The sequence below is a fragment of the Gracilinanus agilis genome, chromosome 3 (assembly GCF_016433145.1).
Source record: "Gracilinanus agilis isolate LMUSP501 chromosome 3, AgileGrace, whole genome shotgun sequence".
Lineage (NCBI taxonomy): Eukaryota > Metazoa > Chordata > Mammalia > Didelphimorphia > Didelphidae > Gracilinanus > Gracilinanus agilis.
This window is the reverse complement of record NC_058132.1, coordinates 310,577,239-310,593,995: the sequence shown is the minus strand read 5'-3', so window position 1 is coordinate 310,593,995 and position 16,757 is coordinate 310,577,239. Positions and strand designations below refer to the sequence as shown.

At 40.2% G+C, this 16,757-nt stretch overlaps 1 protein-coding gene across 1 annotated transcript in view; it reads right to left on the bottom strand.

Annotated features, from left to right (window-relative positions):
• GLI2 (GLI family zinc finger 2) overlaps positions 1-16,757 on the bottom strand; it is a 414,185-nt gene that overhangs the window by 27,040 nt on the left and 370,388 nt on the right. Inside the window, exons 8-9 of the mRNA XM_044669930.1 lie at positions 13,886-13,999; positions 3,870-4,001 (exon numbers count right to left, since the gene is read on the bottom strand). Of these exons, the coding sequence (XP_044525865.1) occupies positions 3,870-4,001; positions 13,886-13,999 (246 nt within the window). The remainder of the gene's footprint in view (positions 1-3,869; positions 4,002-13,885; positions 14,000-16,757) is intronic.

The window sequence follows — 16,757 nt, the reverse complement described above, 5'->3', positions numbered from 1 at the left end:
TCACAGATCACATCCAGAAAGAACTCCTCAATTGACAACTTCCAGGAATGTAATAGCCAAATTCAAGAGCCACCAAGCCAAGAAAAAAGTACTTCAAGAAGCTAGAAAGTATTCCAATACCATGGAGTTACAATAAAGATCACTCAAGACCTAACAACTTCTACATTAAAGGATTGGAAGGCATGGAATATGATATTCAGAAAGGCAAAAGATTTGGGTTTACAACCCAGAGTCAGCTATCCAGCAAAATTGAGTATACTCTTTCAGGGGAAAAAAATGGACATTCGTTAAGAAAAAAGATTTCCAAGCATTCCTGAGGAATAAGCCAGACCTAAACAAAAAAAAATCTGAAGGCCAAATACAAGACAGAAGAGAAGCCCAGAAAGGTAAATTAAGAGAAAATTTAAGGAACTCATTAAGGTAAAAATGTCTATATATCTACATGGAAAGAGGATTTCTATAATTCTCAAAAATTACTCTCAGTAGTAGAGAAAATAGAAGGAATTTATTCAGAAAGAGGGTGGAAAGAATAAACTGATTATGATAATATGATGTAGATGATGATATGATATATGTAAATGTGATGATATGGAATGATATGCATATAACATGATATGTATGCATATGAATGACATGTATTTATTTATTTGTTTGTTTGTTTATTTAAACCCTTAACTTCTGTGTATTGGCTCATAGGTGGAAGAGTGGTAAGGGTGGGCAATGGGGGTCAAGTGACTTGCCCAGGGTCACACAGCTGGGAAGTGTCTGAAGCCAGATTTGAACCTAGGACCTCCTGTCTCTAGGCCTGACTCTCAATCCACTGAGCTACCCAGCTGCCCCCATATGAATGACATGTAAAAAATAATCAAGGACTGAGAGGGTTGCACTAATAGAAAAGGGAAGGGAGAAAAAGAATGAGGTAAATTATATAACATAAAGAGGTGAAAAAAATCAATACAGAGAGGGGAGGATAAAAGGGTGGTGACAGGCAATGCTTAGATTTTACTCTCTTTGTAACTTGCTGAGAGAGGGGAAAACGAGTATACTCAGTGAGGCAAAGAATTCTATCTTACCCTACAGAGAAGTAGAAGGGGTACAAGACAAGGGAAGTGGGGGGTAATTGAAGGGAGGGAGAACTGGGGGAGGGTGACAAAAAGCAAAATACTGGTGAGGAGGAATAGAGTGAAAGGTAATAGAGCAGGATCCAAAGGGGATAATACAATGGAGGGCAATACACAGTTAGTAATCATAATGCTTAATGTGAATGGGATGAACTCACCCATTAAACAGAAGCTGATGGCAGAGTGGATTAAAAACCAGAATCCTACTATATGTTGTTTACAAGAAACACATTTGAGGCAAGATGACACACAGATTCGAGGTAAAAGGCTGGAGCAGAATATATTATGCATCTTCTAAAGTAAAAAAAGCAGGAGTAACAATCATGATACCAGACAAAGCCAAAGTAGAAATTGATCTGATTAAAAGAGATAAAGAAGGAAATTACATTTTGCTAAAATGTACTATAAACAATGAAGTAATATCATTACTAAATATTTATGCACCAAATGGTATAGCATCTAGATTTCTAAGGAAAAAACTGAAGGAGCTCAAGGAGGAAATGGATAGTAAGATCATACTAGTGGGGGATCTTAACCTTCCCCTTTCAGAATCAGATAAATTGAACCAAAAAATAAATAAGAAAGAAGTAAGGGAAGTAAATGAAATGCTAGAAAAATTAAAGTTAATAAATATCTGGAGAAAACTGAACAGGGATAAAAAGGAATATACTTTCTTCTCAGCAGTACATGGTACATATACAAAGATCCACTATGTACTAGGGTACAGAAATGTTGCAAACAAATGCAGAAAAACAGAAATAATAAATGCCACTTTTCCAGATCATAATGTGGTAAAAATTATAATTAACAAGGGACCACAGAAAGGCAAATTTTCAAAACAGGTGGGTCAAAGAAGAAATCATAGAAACAATTACAGACTTCATTAAAGAGAATGACGATAAGGAGACATCATATCAAAACCTATGGGATACAGCCAAAGCAGTACTCAGACGAAAAATCTATATCACTGAGTGCCTATACCAAGAAAATAGAGAAGATGGAGAACAATGAATTGGGCTTGCAACTTAAAAAATTAGAAAAAGAACAAATTAAAAATACCCAGATAAAAGCTAAATTGAAAGTCAGTGTGAGGAAAATTAGGTTTAGATCAACATCTTATACCCTATACCAAGATAAATTCAAAAAGGGTAAATGACTTAAATATAAAGAGTGAAATCATAAATAAATTAGGTGAACATAGATGAATATACCTGTCAGATCTGTGGGAAAGGAAGGAATTTAAGACTAAGCAAGAGATAAAGAACATTGCACCTCTCACCTAGCAGATTGGCCAATATGACAGCAAAGGAAAGTGATAAATGTTGGAGGGGATGTGGACCAGTAGGAACTATGTGTAAAGGGCTTTAAATGAATGCCTGTCCTTTAAACCAGCCATACCACTGCTGGGTTTGTACCTCAAAGAGATAATAAGGAAAAAAACCTATACAAAAATATTTGTAGCCGTGCTCTTTGTGGTAACAAAAAATGGAAAATGAGGGGGTGTCCATCAATTGGGGAATAGCTGAACAAATTGTAGTATCTGATGGTGATGGAATATTATTGTGCTGAAAGGAATAATGAACTGGAGGAATTCCATGTGAACTGGAAAGACCTCCAGGAACTGATGCAGAGTGAAAAGAGCAGAGAGAACGTTGTACACAGAGACTGATATGCGGTGGCACAATTAAATGTAACAGACTTCCCTACTAGCAGCAATGCAATGATCCAGGACAATGCAGAGGAACTTATGAGAAAGAATGCTATCAACATCTAGAGAAAGAACTGTGGAACCAGAAATGCATTAGGAAAATATATGCTCAATCACCTAGTGTGATACAGATGTGATTAGGGTTTTGATGTTAAAAGATCATTCTACTACAAATTGAAAACATAGAAATACTTTTTGGACAATGATACATGTATAACTCAGTAAAACTGTTTGCCAGCTTTGAGGAGGGAGAAAAGAGAGTGGGGGGAGGGGGATTATGAATCATGTAACCATGGAAAAATATTCTAAATAAAAACATAAAAATTTAAAAAAAGAAATTAAAAAAAAACCCACCCTGGTCTAATAATGATGCCATTTTCATTTCAAGAGGAAGGGTTATTCAAGAGACTTATTGAGGTATCAGTGGTGGGGGCAAAGGTTGCTAAACATGGTACAAGTTGGATTTCTATTCAGAAGAGGACCATTTCCATAGTATCTCAATAGAATGAAAAACCAATGAGGAAGGGGAAGACATTTTGGATCTGATGCCCATCCATCCCCATAGCACTCCTATGGAGAAGGTCAGACCATCAAACAGGAGGCCAGGTGCTGAATCCTTCCATCATCTTGTGGCCTTCTGTGGAAGCTCAGCAGTGTCAGGTGACTCAATTTTCTAAAGGCATGTCCTTTCCTGGGGGTAGGGCAGACCCTCTTCCTGTTCCAATTATTCTGATACAGACATCTGTACATGTGGGTACATGTACATGAAGGTACTTCTGGCCCAGCCTGTCACTGAAAATGCGGCTAAGAGCATGAAATATGAATGTATCAATGTCTCCCCTCTGCAGACAAGTTCATCCCTGCCATGTCATATTGCCTCCATGACATAATTCTTTTTTTTTTTTTTTTTTTTTTTTTTTTTTTTTGCATATTTTGAAGTCCCTGGCCCAGACTGGTGCTGTCTGGAGCCTTCTGACAAAAGGCTGGCCGGCTGTGGCCGTGTTGATTTATGCTGAGGGCCTCTCCTTGCCATCACTTACATGGACAAGTTGCTCCTGGGTGTCGTATTCCTTGGCGCAGCCTTCCCAGTGACAGTTGGTTTCATAAATAACCTCAGGCTCTTGTTTGCATTCATCTTTATCCAAATCCTCTTTGAGGTCTGTCAGATGCTCCTGGGGGAGGAGGAGAAAGAATGTATAGTGAGCTTGTTTTACCTGGAGACATGAATGGGTTTGGGGAGATGACTTCATCAAGACTAGCCAGTCACCCTTGGTCTACAGCAGGAAAAGAGTGTCTATTCCCCCTTCCCATTTGGCATATGAGGGTAAATGGGTGGAAAGATAAGTGACATTCTAGGGAGTCAGTGAATTACAGAAGAGCCTTTCCACTCTCTTTTCACTCTCTCTGATCCTTATTCCCATTTTCACTTCGGATTATTTTTATACATTAACACAGAAAGACAAGCAAAACATGAGTAGTTATGGAGCTGGCTTGGAGTCAAGAATATCTGGGCTTAAGTCACGTTCTGACCTAAGCTACCTAAGCTACAGTGGGTGGGCTAAATATCCTAATTCCTCAGTGTCCGTGGTCACTGTATTACAGGAATAATATTGTTACCCCTTATAGATAAGAAAACTAAACTAAAGTAACCCCCCAGGGTCCACAAATTTTTTTAGGCATTGTTTTGAAATTTCATTTCTTTTTTCTTAAACTCTCAGCATCAGTTCCAAGACAGAAGAGCAGCAAGAGGTAGGCAATCAGGATTAAGTGACTTGCCTGGGGTCACATAGCTAGGAAGTATCTGAGGCCATATTTGAACCCAAGTCCTTCTAGGCCTGGAGCTGTCTAGCTGTCCCTGTAATTGCATTTCAATATAATTGTTTTCCTTTGTAATCCTAGGTATTTAAAAATATTATTCTAGGGGGCAGCTAGATGGCTCAGTAGATTGAGAGCCAGACCCAGAGACAGGAGGTCTTGGTTTCAAAATCTGGTCATAGACACTTCCTAGTTGTGTGATCCTGGGCAAGCCACTTAACCCCCATTTCCTAGCCCTTACAGCTCTTCTGCCATAGAACCAATACACAGTATTGACTCTAAGATGGAAGGTAAGGGTTTTTAAAAAATAAAAATAAAAATATTATTTTTAGAAGAGATCTGTATTTTTTACCAGACTGTCAAAATGGTCCACAACCAAAAGGAAAAATTAAGAACTCCTGATCTAACACTACAAGTTACTTGGTCTAAGTTGTTATAAGTTATCATATACATTGGTAGAGGGACTTCCCATTTTGGAAGTCTCCAGCACTGACCATGTAATAGGGCTACTCTCCATCAAAGTATGACATACCGATGCGAGCCTTTGTCACACTTGTACTTCTATTCAACTGCAGGTAAATGCCCACCACACACGTATTATTCTCAGGGCTCTGGAACATTCTAAAAAAATCCAGCATGGTGAGGCTATATACATGTCTGTTCTGGCAAAGGTTCATTTAAATGGGCCAAAAGCAAGAGTCACCATAATAGTTTACCCTGTGGTTAGATGTGTTGTAACTTGATCATTCTTTTTAACCATTTATGAGTTAGGGAATCTGGGGAAAGAAAAAAATGAAGAGATTCTGGGCTAACTTCAAATGCTCTTGGCAGTCACAATGCCATAGTTTCCTTGGGTTTCCATGCATAACCTTGTAGATTAGGTGGTATAGTGGCCAGAGCCCGGAGCCTGGAAGACAGGAGTTCAAGTTTGACCTCAGACATTTACTAGCTGTGTGAACCCTGGGCAGGTCACTTAACCTCCACCTCAGTTTCCTCACTTATAAAATGGGGATAATAAAAGCATTTATCTCTCCTGATTGTGAGAATCAAATGACAAAGTATTTGTGAAGCACTTAGCAAACCTAAAAGTGCTTTTATTAATCACAGACTGAGAGATGGAAGGAAGGGTCCTCCAAGGTCTTATGGTCTAACTTCCACATTTTACAGATGAGAAACTATTCACCCATTAAGGTAATGAGCTTATTATTCAGAGTTGTCTAGAAACTGATTAAATATCAGGCTTCATTTAGCCTTTGTCAGGACAAGTTTGGTCAAGATTCAGCTTTGTTTCCATCTAACTCCAGAGGTAAGAAATGTAATGGCTTTGATGGAGTTACCAACTCTTATCTTTGTTTAAGTCCTGTGACTTAAGTGGCAGGTACCATACCAATGGTTTTGGATTACAGACAAGCATAGAAAAGCCAAGCCACTTGCCTAAAGGCAGTGAGCAAGTTGAACTGAAGAGTTTTTCTCACCATAGATGACAAATTTAACTTTTCTTGATAGAAAATGTTAATTACTTAGAAAAGAAGGGGAGGATAAGACTGACAGGGATATAAAGTGGACTATGCTCTTTAAAACTCTTAAAAAATCAATGTGTCATCACTAAAATAGAGAAAATAAATTTATATATTTGGAGAAAGTATAATATAAAATATTATGAAAAATGTTCTACAGAACCTTACAAGGATAATGGATTCCACATATTGCTTACTTTCTTAATGGGTGGGGGTGGAACTGGAGGGAGAAAGAGATTTTGGAACTCAAATTTTAAAAAAGCCTGGTAAATCCTGGAAAAGGAAGGGCCCCATTTAGGCTACTGGCCATCTAATGGCCATAAGTCAGACCACTGGATCATATGCTTAAAGGCAGCCAAGTGGCTCAGTGAAGAGTCACTTAGAAGAAACCTTAATTTTTATCTAGTGAGTCTCTTAATTTTATAGTTGAGGAAACTGAGGCCCAAAGATGTGAAATAGCTTTCTCAAGGACAAGTACAATCAGTGATTGAAACGTCATTCTTCTGACTGCAGGTGGGCTCTCTTTCTATGCTGTCTCTGCAAGATGGTAAGTACAACATCCTTTCTGTTAACAGAGCTGATAAATACTTTAAATTGATGAAGGGGTAGTTGGGTTTTCTAATTTAATCAGAGGAGCAAAAGAGCATGACATACAGGTGCTGAGAATTTAGACAAGGATAGGGACAGGTAAGCTTGCTGACATTTTGTAGTCTGTGAAGCTGAACTATTCAGTCTTGTGGCCTAAGGCTATACTGAGTTCTAGTCAAGGTGAGGCTACTCCTTGGGAAACATATATATGGAGAGAGAGAGACAGAGACAGAGACAGAGAGAGAGAGAGAGAGAGAGAGAGAGAGAGAGAGAGAGAGAGAGAGAGAGAGAGAGAGAGAGAGAACTATATAAGACCTAGGAGGTCCCTTCCATCTTTAAGTGTGATGTTATGATTAAAATTATCTTGAGGGAGCAGCTGGGTGGCTCAGTAGATTGAGAACCAAGCCTAGAGATGGGAAGTCCTGGGATCAAATTTGGCCTCAAACACTTCCTAGCTGGTTGATTCTAGGCAAGTCACTTAGCCCCCACTGCCTAGCCCTTACCACTCTTCTGCCTTGGAACCAATATACAATATTTATTTTAAGACAGAAGGTAAGGGTTTTAATTTAAAAAAAAATATCTCGAGAGACTGATTTTTGGGTAAGAATATCAGTTTATTAGTTAGGCCAACATTTTATTGGTTATGATGCTGGTCCTCTTGAATGCCAAAACAAACAAACAAAAAAAACCCCAGTAAATGGTATAGCATTTTCAATTTTGCTAAGTGCTTTACAAATACTATTTCATTTGAATCTCACAACAACCCTGGGATGTAGTTGCTATTATTATCGCAATTTTATATTCAAAGAAATTGAGGCAGACAGAAGTTACGGTTTACAGGCACCCACTGTGAAACAGGTCTCATGCCTAGCTCCTCTGGCAAGGATTAAGAAAATGAACAGGAACTGGGAGGTTTCCTATTCTGTGAGAATGATTTATAATCAGTTGCATGGTCATCTAGATCAAGAAAAGTTTGAATGTTTGGGGGAACCAAGTAGTCTAGGGGTTAACGAGAGCATTTTTACAAATTGGGAGTAGGAAATTGGGGTAGCTAAGTGACTCAGTGAATAGAGAGACCTTGGGTTCAAATCTCATCTCAGACACTTCCTAACTGTGTGACTCTGCTTAACTCCAATTACCTAGCCCTTACCACTCTTATACCTTAGAATTAACATTTAGTATTGATTCTAAGATGGAAGGAAAGGGTTAAAAAAAGAAAGAAAGAATTAGTCCAGACAAATGAAGAACAATAGAAAAATTGTAATGGAATCAAAAGATGGGAGCATAAAAGGAAATGTGTTCCCTCAGCTTCTCCCCACTCCCAAATTCTGTTAAACCTTATATTAATATTTCAATATTATAGTCAATTGTGTCTGGATTTGTCACTTCAATTGTATAAGGAAGTTCCAGTAAGGGTACTTCCTCCCCCATTGTAAACTCTCCACTATTCTGCAATTTATAATCCTGAATGATTGCTTAGGGCATTTAAAGGTTAATTTATTTGCTCAAGGTCAGAAATGCAGGCTATGTCAAAAGTGGGACTTGAGGATCTGGCTCTTCCAGACTCTTTATTCACTATACCACACTGCCTCTCATATAAAAATTAATATTACACTTCTAAGGCCCCCAGTGACTCTAAGAAACAAGTTGTTTAAAAACGACAAGAAGTCTACCTCTTCCCCTTTCCTACTCCCCCCGCAAACTTGGTGAAGTAAACGGACTGGTTTCTGTGATGCAGATACAGAAGAAAAAGTGCTGCTGTTCTTTTTTTAGAATAGAGAAAAGGTTAAGAAAGAAAATCTAATGAAAATTTGCTCACCAGACGAATTCAAATTGGCTGACATATGACAGCTGAAAGACTCTAATAAGCACAGGGTAATAATCGATGACGACAAGAGGTGTCTACTGAGGTGACCCAGGAGTTTGGGGATAGGTCTGCTTCCTCTTATCCTTCTAATTAATGCTGTGTGGACTGGGGTCAGGTGGAAGGTTGCAAATAATATGTTAATGAAATCTGCAGATGATGCAACACTGACTGATTTAGAAAAGGACCAACAAAAGCAATCCTTCAGACCAAGAGGGCAGGGACCCAGATGGGAGAAAAAGGCCCTTAGCAAAGGGCATGGCCCAGAGCAGAGGAGAATCTACTGGGTGTCGGAACTATGGAAAAGTTCAGTGGAAACAAACCTAAAAGGGATGATGAGAAGCAAATTAAATGCAAAGGTGAAATATGTGTGCACGTGGGGGAAATCTAGCAGCCTGCAAAAAGGAGTCAATAATTCCCCTCTCTGTGGTCTAGATCTGCTTACTTGTTACTGATAGATAATAGGTTAACCATAAAAGAGCTGTCTGAAAAGAAATGGAAGAGCTGAAGGGAATAAAACAGGCCAAGCCATCCCAAGCCATATCTCCTGGGAAGGGAACAAGGGAGGGAGTTTGTTTATTTGTTTTTGGTTTTTAAAGCAGAATCCAGGAAGGCCAAATATTACTGAGGAATGGGAGGCAAAGAAGGGAGAAGAGACTATGTTGGAGAAAGAAGTTAACTGTGGGTTTCAGTATATAACTATTCACTTTTGCTCATGCCATCTTTTCCTCCTAAAATGTTATCTCCAACTTATGTCTGCTAAGGCAAGAACTCTGAGGTCTCAATCACTCCAACCCATAGTGATCTCTCTCCTTTCAGTCCTCTGTCTGTAGCACTGCATTTGGTACTTAACATATTGCTTTTTACTACTACTATTCCAAACAGATTAGATAAGCAAGCTCTTCCAGGCCAGAGGCCATGCCTTACATTTATTCTGCCATCCCCCATAGCAAATACTCACAAGAGCCTCTGGCATAGCAGACACTTAATAAATATTTGGTAATTTAACTTAACACAGACACACAGAGTAATGAATTTACTTTTTTCAGTCACAGTAATAATATCTGGCATGGAGTGCTTTAAGCTTTGCAAAAAAAAAAAAAACTGCATGTATCATTGTGAATATACTTGGGAACAAGCAAGTATCTTTTTGCTACAGAGTTCCTTGCACTTTTTTGCTTAGTCCCCCTTTTTCTATATTCCACCCACCCACTCACCCACCCATCCATCCATCCATCACCTCTCACCATTCTTTTTCTTCTCTCTCTTTTTTAAAAAACCTGATTTTCCATCTTCAAATCAATACTGCGTATTGGTTCTAAGGAAGAACAGCAGTAAGGGACGGACAATGGCGGTTGTGACTTGACCAGGATCACACAGCTAAGAAGTGTCTGAGGCCAAATTTAAACTTAGGACCCCCTTCTCTAGGCCTAACTTTCAATCCACTGAGCCATCTTGCTGCCCCTTTCCTTCTTTTTTCCATTAATGCATCCTCCCTTTGGGTCAAATTTAAAAGAAAATACACTGGATATCCTTTATGGCAGATCTCCCCTGAGCCATATGGCTCCGATTCCTTTCTAAGAGTCAACTGTAATTCATATACATATCTAATCATGGGACCATCCTGGGACCTAATGCTCCATTAAAATGTCTAGTTGCTATCATCAAAGCACCTTTGAAGATGATCTTTGTTCACTTGCTTGAAAAAATAGCCATTAAATGAAGGAGGAAGCTATGCCCATTTGACTATCTGTGTTTTCTCATATGATCTCTGGTTAGAAATGTTATTTTGGATTTATCTGTCATGCTAAAGTTGTGCTCTGGGACTTCTTGCTGGCCATGAGGATGCAGAAGTGAAGATGATCCTAAACGTCTTCTCTGGTTTCAGAATTGCTACTACGAATGTTGTTACCAGAGCTTTTCACCAGACAGTCTTTCCCTTATGACACAGGCAGGGTATGCAATAATATGGGTGGGTGGGTGGGTGGGTAGGGAGTCAAAGAATCTCAGATGCAGAAAGAACTTTGAGGTCATCTAATCGAATCCATTCCTAAACAGGAATCTGTCTTACAACATCCCCAACAAGTGGTCATTCCAACTTTGAGAACCCTCTAGTCAAGGTAAGGATTTGGAGGAATAGAAGGGCAAAAGAGTTCTTACAACCTAATGAATTCTCCAATCTTGTCAAGGCAGCACTCTGACTTCAGTGATTAAAAGAGGGTACTGCTGGTTACTGGGTTTCTAAACTAGCCGCTTGCCTCCACTTACCTGAGGCAAGTTATAGAAAGATGTTCAGGATCACACAGGATCTCCTTACCCACAGAAACAGATAGTCTCCCTGTCTTTTAGACTTGTGTGATATTGTATCTTTCTTGGAACCTGCCTTTTAGGGTCTTTGTAAAGAGAACCACGGAGCTTCTTCTGTATTATAAGAGAGTGGGGATACTGTGTACGAGATTTGTTTATTCATCTCTCTGAGAATGGGAAAAACCCAGGGAATCCATTAAATTAGATGGAGAAGAGTCATCACTGACAAGAATCAGTCACAGTGCTAAAGAAGGTCCTTGTCATCACCTTGTCACATCCTCCCCATCCTGACACATTGACTACTTATTCACTGATGTTTTAAGAGGGGTCAAAGTGTTTAGTTCCACATTTATAAAGGAGTTGAATAGGAAGAAAAGTGATCTAGTCCAATTCCTTATTTGGCAGATGAGATATAGAAAATGGTATATTGGGCTGGGAGTTTAGGAGGTTTGGGTTCTAATCTTGCCCTGCCACTAATAATGAGTTAAATCATTACTCCTCTTTAGGTCTTACCCCCTTCTCTGAAAAAAAGATAGACTTGGCCTAAATTGTGGAAGTTCTTCCTGGTTCTATTGTTCTAAGATATTAATTAGAAAGGAAGCTGAAAATTCAAACACCCCAATACTCTTGGGAGAGTAAACACAGCGACTTAAATGTACACTTGTGTGTAATATCAGAACCTCTCCTAAACACATGCTTTGATAGGGAGAACAAGTGGAAGGGCAGATAAAGCCACTGAGTGGCTGAAAGTGGAAGGAGAAAGGAAAACTCACCAAATGGAGAAAAAGGCAGTTCTCTGGAGGGCTGGGCCTGCTTTTTTCACTCAAGCCAAGTGTACTAGCTAGTCTCTGTCCAGAGCACAGTACGGAGGTACCTCCTGCTCTCCAGGGACAGATGTTTAAAAAGCTTGCATTAAACTTAAAGTCGTCTGAAGATGACAAGCAGAAAATGTTTTACTTTTGGAATAGCCCCCTGGGAGAAGTATTTGAGGTTTAAGAGGACAACTCCCAAATGAGATTAAATCCATAACTCCCACTGATTCCACTGGGACTGACATTGGAAGTTGAAGGCAGGATCTGACCACCCAGGATCTTACTTTGCCAGAGTTCATTGGCTTACTTCTAATGTTAAGTTTCTGCCTTCCAGTGGAGAGGATATTGGAATTAGGGTCTCTTAGTGAGTGTTGATTTTAAACAGGGGGACAGAGAAAACCGGATCTTCCAAGAAGTGTTTCTGCTTAGATCTCAGAAAACAGCCTGTTTTAATTAATTTATTCTTTCTAACATTATTCTAAAGGCAAATGCTGATACATTCCAAAAAACAAAAACAGAATAACTCCCAGGAAAGTAGAAAGTCGTGGGGCACTCATACTAAACAGGGTAACTGATGATAACAGTAAGCTCCAGGATCTTCTTACTTCAAGGTCTCTGGAACTGGGATCAATGCCCGTCTATTTAGGATGACTTAAGTACATGCTGACTGAGAGAAAGACAAGATGACCTCTCAAGGTCTTCTGTAGACTTAGCTTTATGGCCTTCCAAGAAAATTGTAAATAACTTTAATTACACTTTTTAAAAAATTTCTGAATGGATATGAAGCAGCTTACAGATTAAAACATAGTTTCAGGAAAAGATAAGCAACTATTTAAAAATAGCAGAGGGAAGAGGTGCACTCAAGCACATGAGTTGATTTTCCTTAATGCCTCAGTGTTAAAACTGGCCCACTATTTTTTTGGTAGCTAAGAGGGGAAGAAAGGAGAAATGTTTCTTTTACTTCTTTTTTTCTTTTTAAGCAAAAAGAAAGCAAATTTGTCTTCAGAAGCAAAAATTTACCTGGAACTAAACTCAGGCAAGAATCTGTCATAGGGTTATTGATAAATGTCTTCAAATTAAAAGTGACCATTCTTTCTGAGTCTCAGTATTTAGGAGGCTCGATGACAGAGAGGTTTCAGGCCTCATTTTGATTCTGTTTGCTTGGGAGGGTCTGAGACTGGCAAGGAAAGGTCCCAGTAAGGGTGGGGTCCCAAGTTGGCTGGGATGAATTTGTCAGTTTGTATGGTTTCTGGTGTGCCATGAGCCTTTTCCCTCAGGAGATCTGCCTCCTTCCCCTAATCGCGCTGACTCTAGCATGTTTATCTTTCACTGATACGCTATCTTCATCAATTTTACCAGCCCTTCGATGATGGCCAGCCTCACCGCACCCATGCATCATGCTGAGACCCACTTTAGATTCCATGCGGGAAGAGGAATTTGTCATAAACACCTCTGTTCGCCTGACAATAACACAGCCCAATATTTCATGAAAATGAAGTGCCCAGAGCACGCCTGATAGTTTACAGTTGTGATAAAGGATGGACCAATGGATGCAACTGGCGGCAGGGCAGCTCTCTGTGGTAAAGCAGGGGAAAGAAAGCAGAGGCCTGAGGGGCTTCCTTGGTGTCAAATGTTGTGTCCTTTCTGCAAAGGATGGTGTGACAAATAATCTCATGCTGAGCTGGGAAAGAGCCCTGACTAAGAGCTTGGGACCCATGTTTCCTTTCCTCCATGATCTATGTCTGTTCAGAGACACAAGGACTGCTAGCTCTGCAGTCTTGGAAAGTCAAGTCAAGTAGTATAATTTCTGAGGTTACCCACATAAATGTCCCATCCCTCTTCATTCCTGGGCCACACATCAGGCATCTAAATTCCCAAAGAAATAACATTTCACTTAATGGATGGAAGTGGGTAAGAGCCTTTGACCAGCATGCTTGTCTGTTATCCCCTCTGGGAACCCCGGCTCTCTTGAAAATCAATATGAAAACCAACTCACCGAGAAGGGAGGGCCATTGTACATGGGGTGGGGGGTGCCTCGTTATTGGTAAAATCTCTATCGCTCTGCTCCAACCTCAGAAATCTGTGTGTGTGGTGGTGGTGGGGAGGTGGGGGAGTCAGGAAAAGGGCATTGTAGCCTGGGAAGAAGGGGTTACCTGTGTCAGTGGGGATGCTGGTCTCAGCCCCTCAGTTTCAGTCTTGACCTTGCTGCGCTTGTTAATTACAGGATTGACCGTGCTGCTCACTGCTGACTCACTGCTTTGCTTGTTCTGGAGAGATCAGAGGAGAACCCATGTCAGGGTCAAGCTCTGGATAGTCCAGGAAATGCTGCCAGGGATTGGTTGGGCTACAAGAGGTGACTCTCAGCAGTGGATAGAGGGGGGTGGATGGATAAAGGGACAAAGTGGGTTTGTGGGCAGAATCAAGTTAATGGTGAGGGAGGCATCATCATGATGGTTTATTTCTGAGCAGGGCTTTCAGGGCTACAATGTACTTTCTGCACAACAACATCATATAATAGGAAGTACATATATTATCATCATTCCCATTTTACAGATGAATAAGCTGAAACTCAGACTGACTTGCTCAGCGTCACACAGATCCTAAGAATCAGAGACAAGATTAAAGATAACTCTAAGCCTCTATGCCATGAAATTGGAGAGAAAACTCTTTGAACTCATAAGTAAGAGTTTGGGATAGTCCCTCTGATAACCGTGTATATGTGTGTGTGTGTGTGTGTGTGTGTGTGTGTGTGTGTGTGTGTGTGTCCATGTTTGTTCAAGTATGCCCACGAGAGAGGGAAAGTATAGAGATACCAGGAAATCAGAGGACAGGTAACAAAAAGCCATTTTGTTTTTTGATATACTACATTAGCCTAGAAGGTCAGCACTAGAAGGGACCTCAGAGGGGGTCACCTAGACAATCCAGATATGAGCAGAAATCTCTACTATGACATTCTCAGGTTATCCAGTGTTCATTTTAAGATATCAGGCGTGGGAACCCATCACCTTTCAAGGCAGCCCACTCTATTTCTGGACCCCTCAGATTGTTAGGAAGTTGTTTTTTGTTTCTGTTTTTAAATTAAATCAAGGAATAATCTGCCTCAGTAACTTCCATCCACTGCTCTTAGTTTTGTCCTTGGGGGACCAGACTGAACAAAATGAATCCTTCTTCCATATAATAGCACTTTAGTATTTGAAGAGTGTGATCAAGTTTCCCCTCATTCTTATCTTCCCAAAGTCAACATCCCAGGTTCTTTCAACCCATTCCCATGTCATGGTGTTCCTATATCTCACCATCCTGATCACCTTTCCTCCGATGTACGTTTCACCATTCACCTCAGTTTACAGAAGAGAAAATCAAGGCAAATCTCCGCCATCCCCCTGTTTCCTGCCCCTGAGTGTGGGCATTAAAATCACTGGTTAATAGACAAGCCATGGAGGAATGATAGTCAGCATGGCTCTTCCCAGATATCCTGGCAATTTTCAGAGTTTCTGGAGCAACCCTGAAAGCCAGAGAATAGTCCATCCTGGTCTTCTTCAATCACTACTGTCATTTTCTGCAAGAATCATAGCTTTGGCCAGGGCTGAGATAGCTTAGCTAGGATTGACCATGGGTCTGCCTCCTTCCTCAAGTGGCATTCAAAGCTCTGATGTATCCCAGATAGTGACAGAAAGCCACGCACAATAGGGGCAGTCTAACTCTCTTTTGAGTTTCACATGGATGTTTTCTGGCTAGTGTAGAGGAAGAAAGACCATGGCAGAATGGTGGTAAGGAAAAGTCTTAATTAGGCTGGGGTCTAGATTGAGTAGGTGAGCAAAATTTTCTTCGTTGACTTGATTTCCCAAAATTTTTTGTGTGATTAGCTATTTTGTTGTTCAGTCCATTTAGTCATGTCTGACTCTGTGACTCCATTTGTGGTTTTCTTGTCAAAGGTGTTTTGCCAACTGGGTATTTTGCCATTCCTTTGCTGCTCATTTTACAAATGAGAAATGGAGGCAAATAGGGTTAAGTGACTTGTCCAGGGCCACACAACTAGTAAATGAGGCCAGATTTGAACTCAGAAGATGAGTCTTCCTGAGGTCCAGTGGGACACTTTGCACTATGGTGCTTCCTAGCTGCCCCTCAGATTCTATAGACTCCCATTATCCAAAGGTTCCCTCAGCAGTCCACTGACAAGCTTCACTAGGTTGATCCTTAGGTCAGCAGACAAGATCATAGATTTAGAGTTGAAAGGGACCTTAAGAGACTACCAAGTTCAACACTCTGATTTTATAGAAAAGGAAACTGAGGCTGAGAGAGGGAGAGAATAAGCATTTATTAAGCACCTGTGTTGTGCCAGGTACTATGCCAAATGCTTCACAAATATCATTGCTTTTGAGAATGAAGTTAAGTGACTTGCACAGGGTCACATAACTAGCAAGTATCTGTGGTGGGATTTGAACTCACATCTTCTTGGCTTCAAGTCCAGCCTCTTATTCAAAGTGGCACCTACCTGGCCTTTCAAAGCCCCTGCCCTCTCACCTCCATTATTTTCTGCCAGTCATTAATTCTACCATCTCAATGACTTATATGTCAGTAGTTTCCTGCTTCCTCCGTTCCCCACATTGATTTGAACTGTCAAAATATCTTTCCTCCTCCGGAACAGATTTAGAACTTAGGTGCCATAAAGATAATAAGATTTAGAGCTGGAAGAAATCTGGAAAGAAACATCATCTTGACCTACTTATTTTTATATTTATTTTCTTTTATAATTATATCTTTGAATTATATCTCCCTTATTTTGTAAATAAGGAAATGGGGGCTCATAGAGAGGAAGTAAGTTGGCCAAAGCCACACAGCAAAGTTAGTGGAGTGGAAAAGCTGGAACCAGAATTGACTTTTAGCCTAATGACCTTGCTTCTTCATACTGTTGCCAACACTCCACCCTTACCCTTTGGTCTTCCCGAGGATCTTAAGAAGGATCTCAAGGGGGGAAGAGGGAAATAAAAAGTATAGCCTCTCCAGGAAAAATCCTGGGGATCCTTC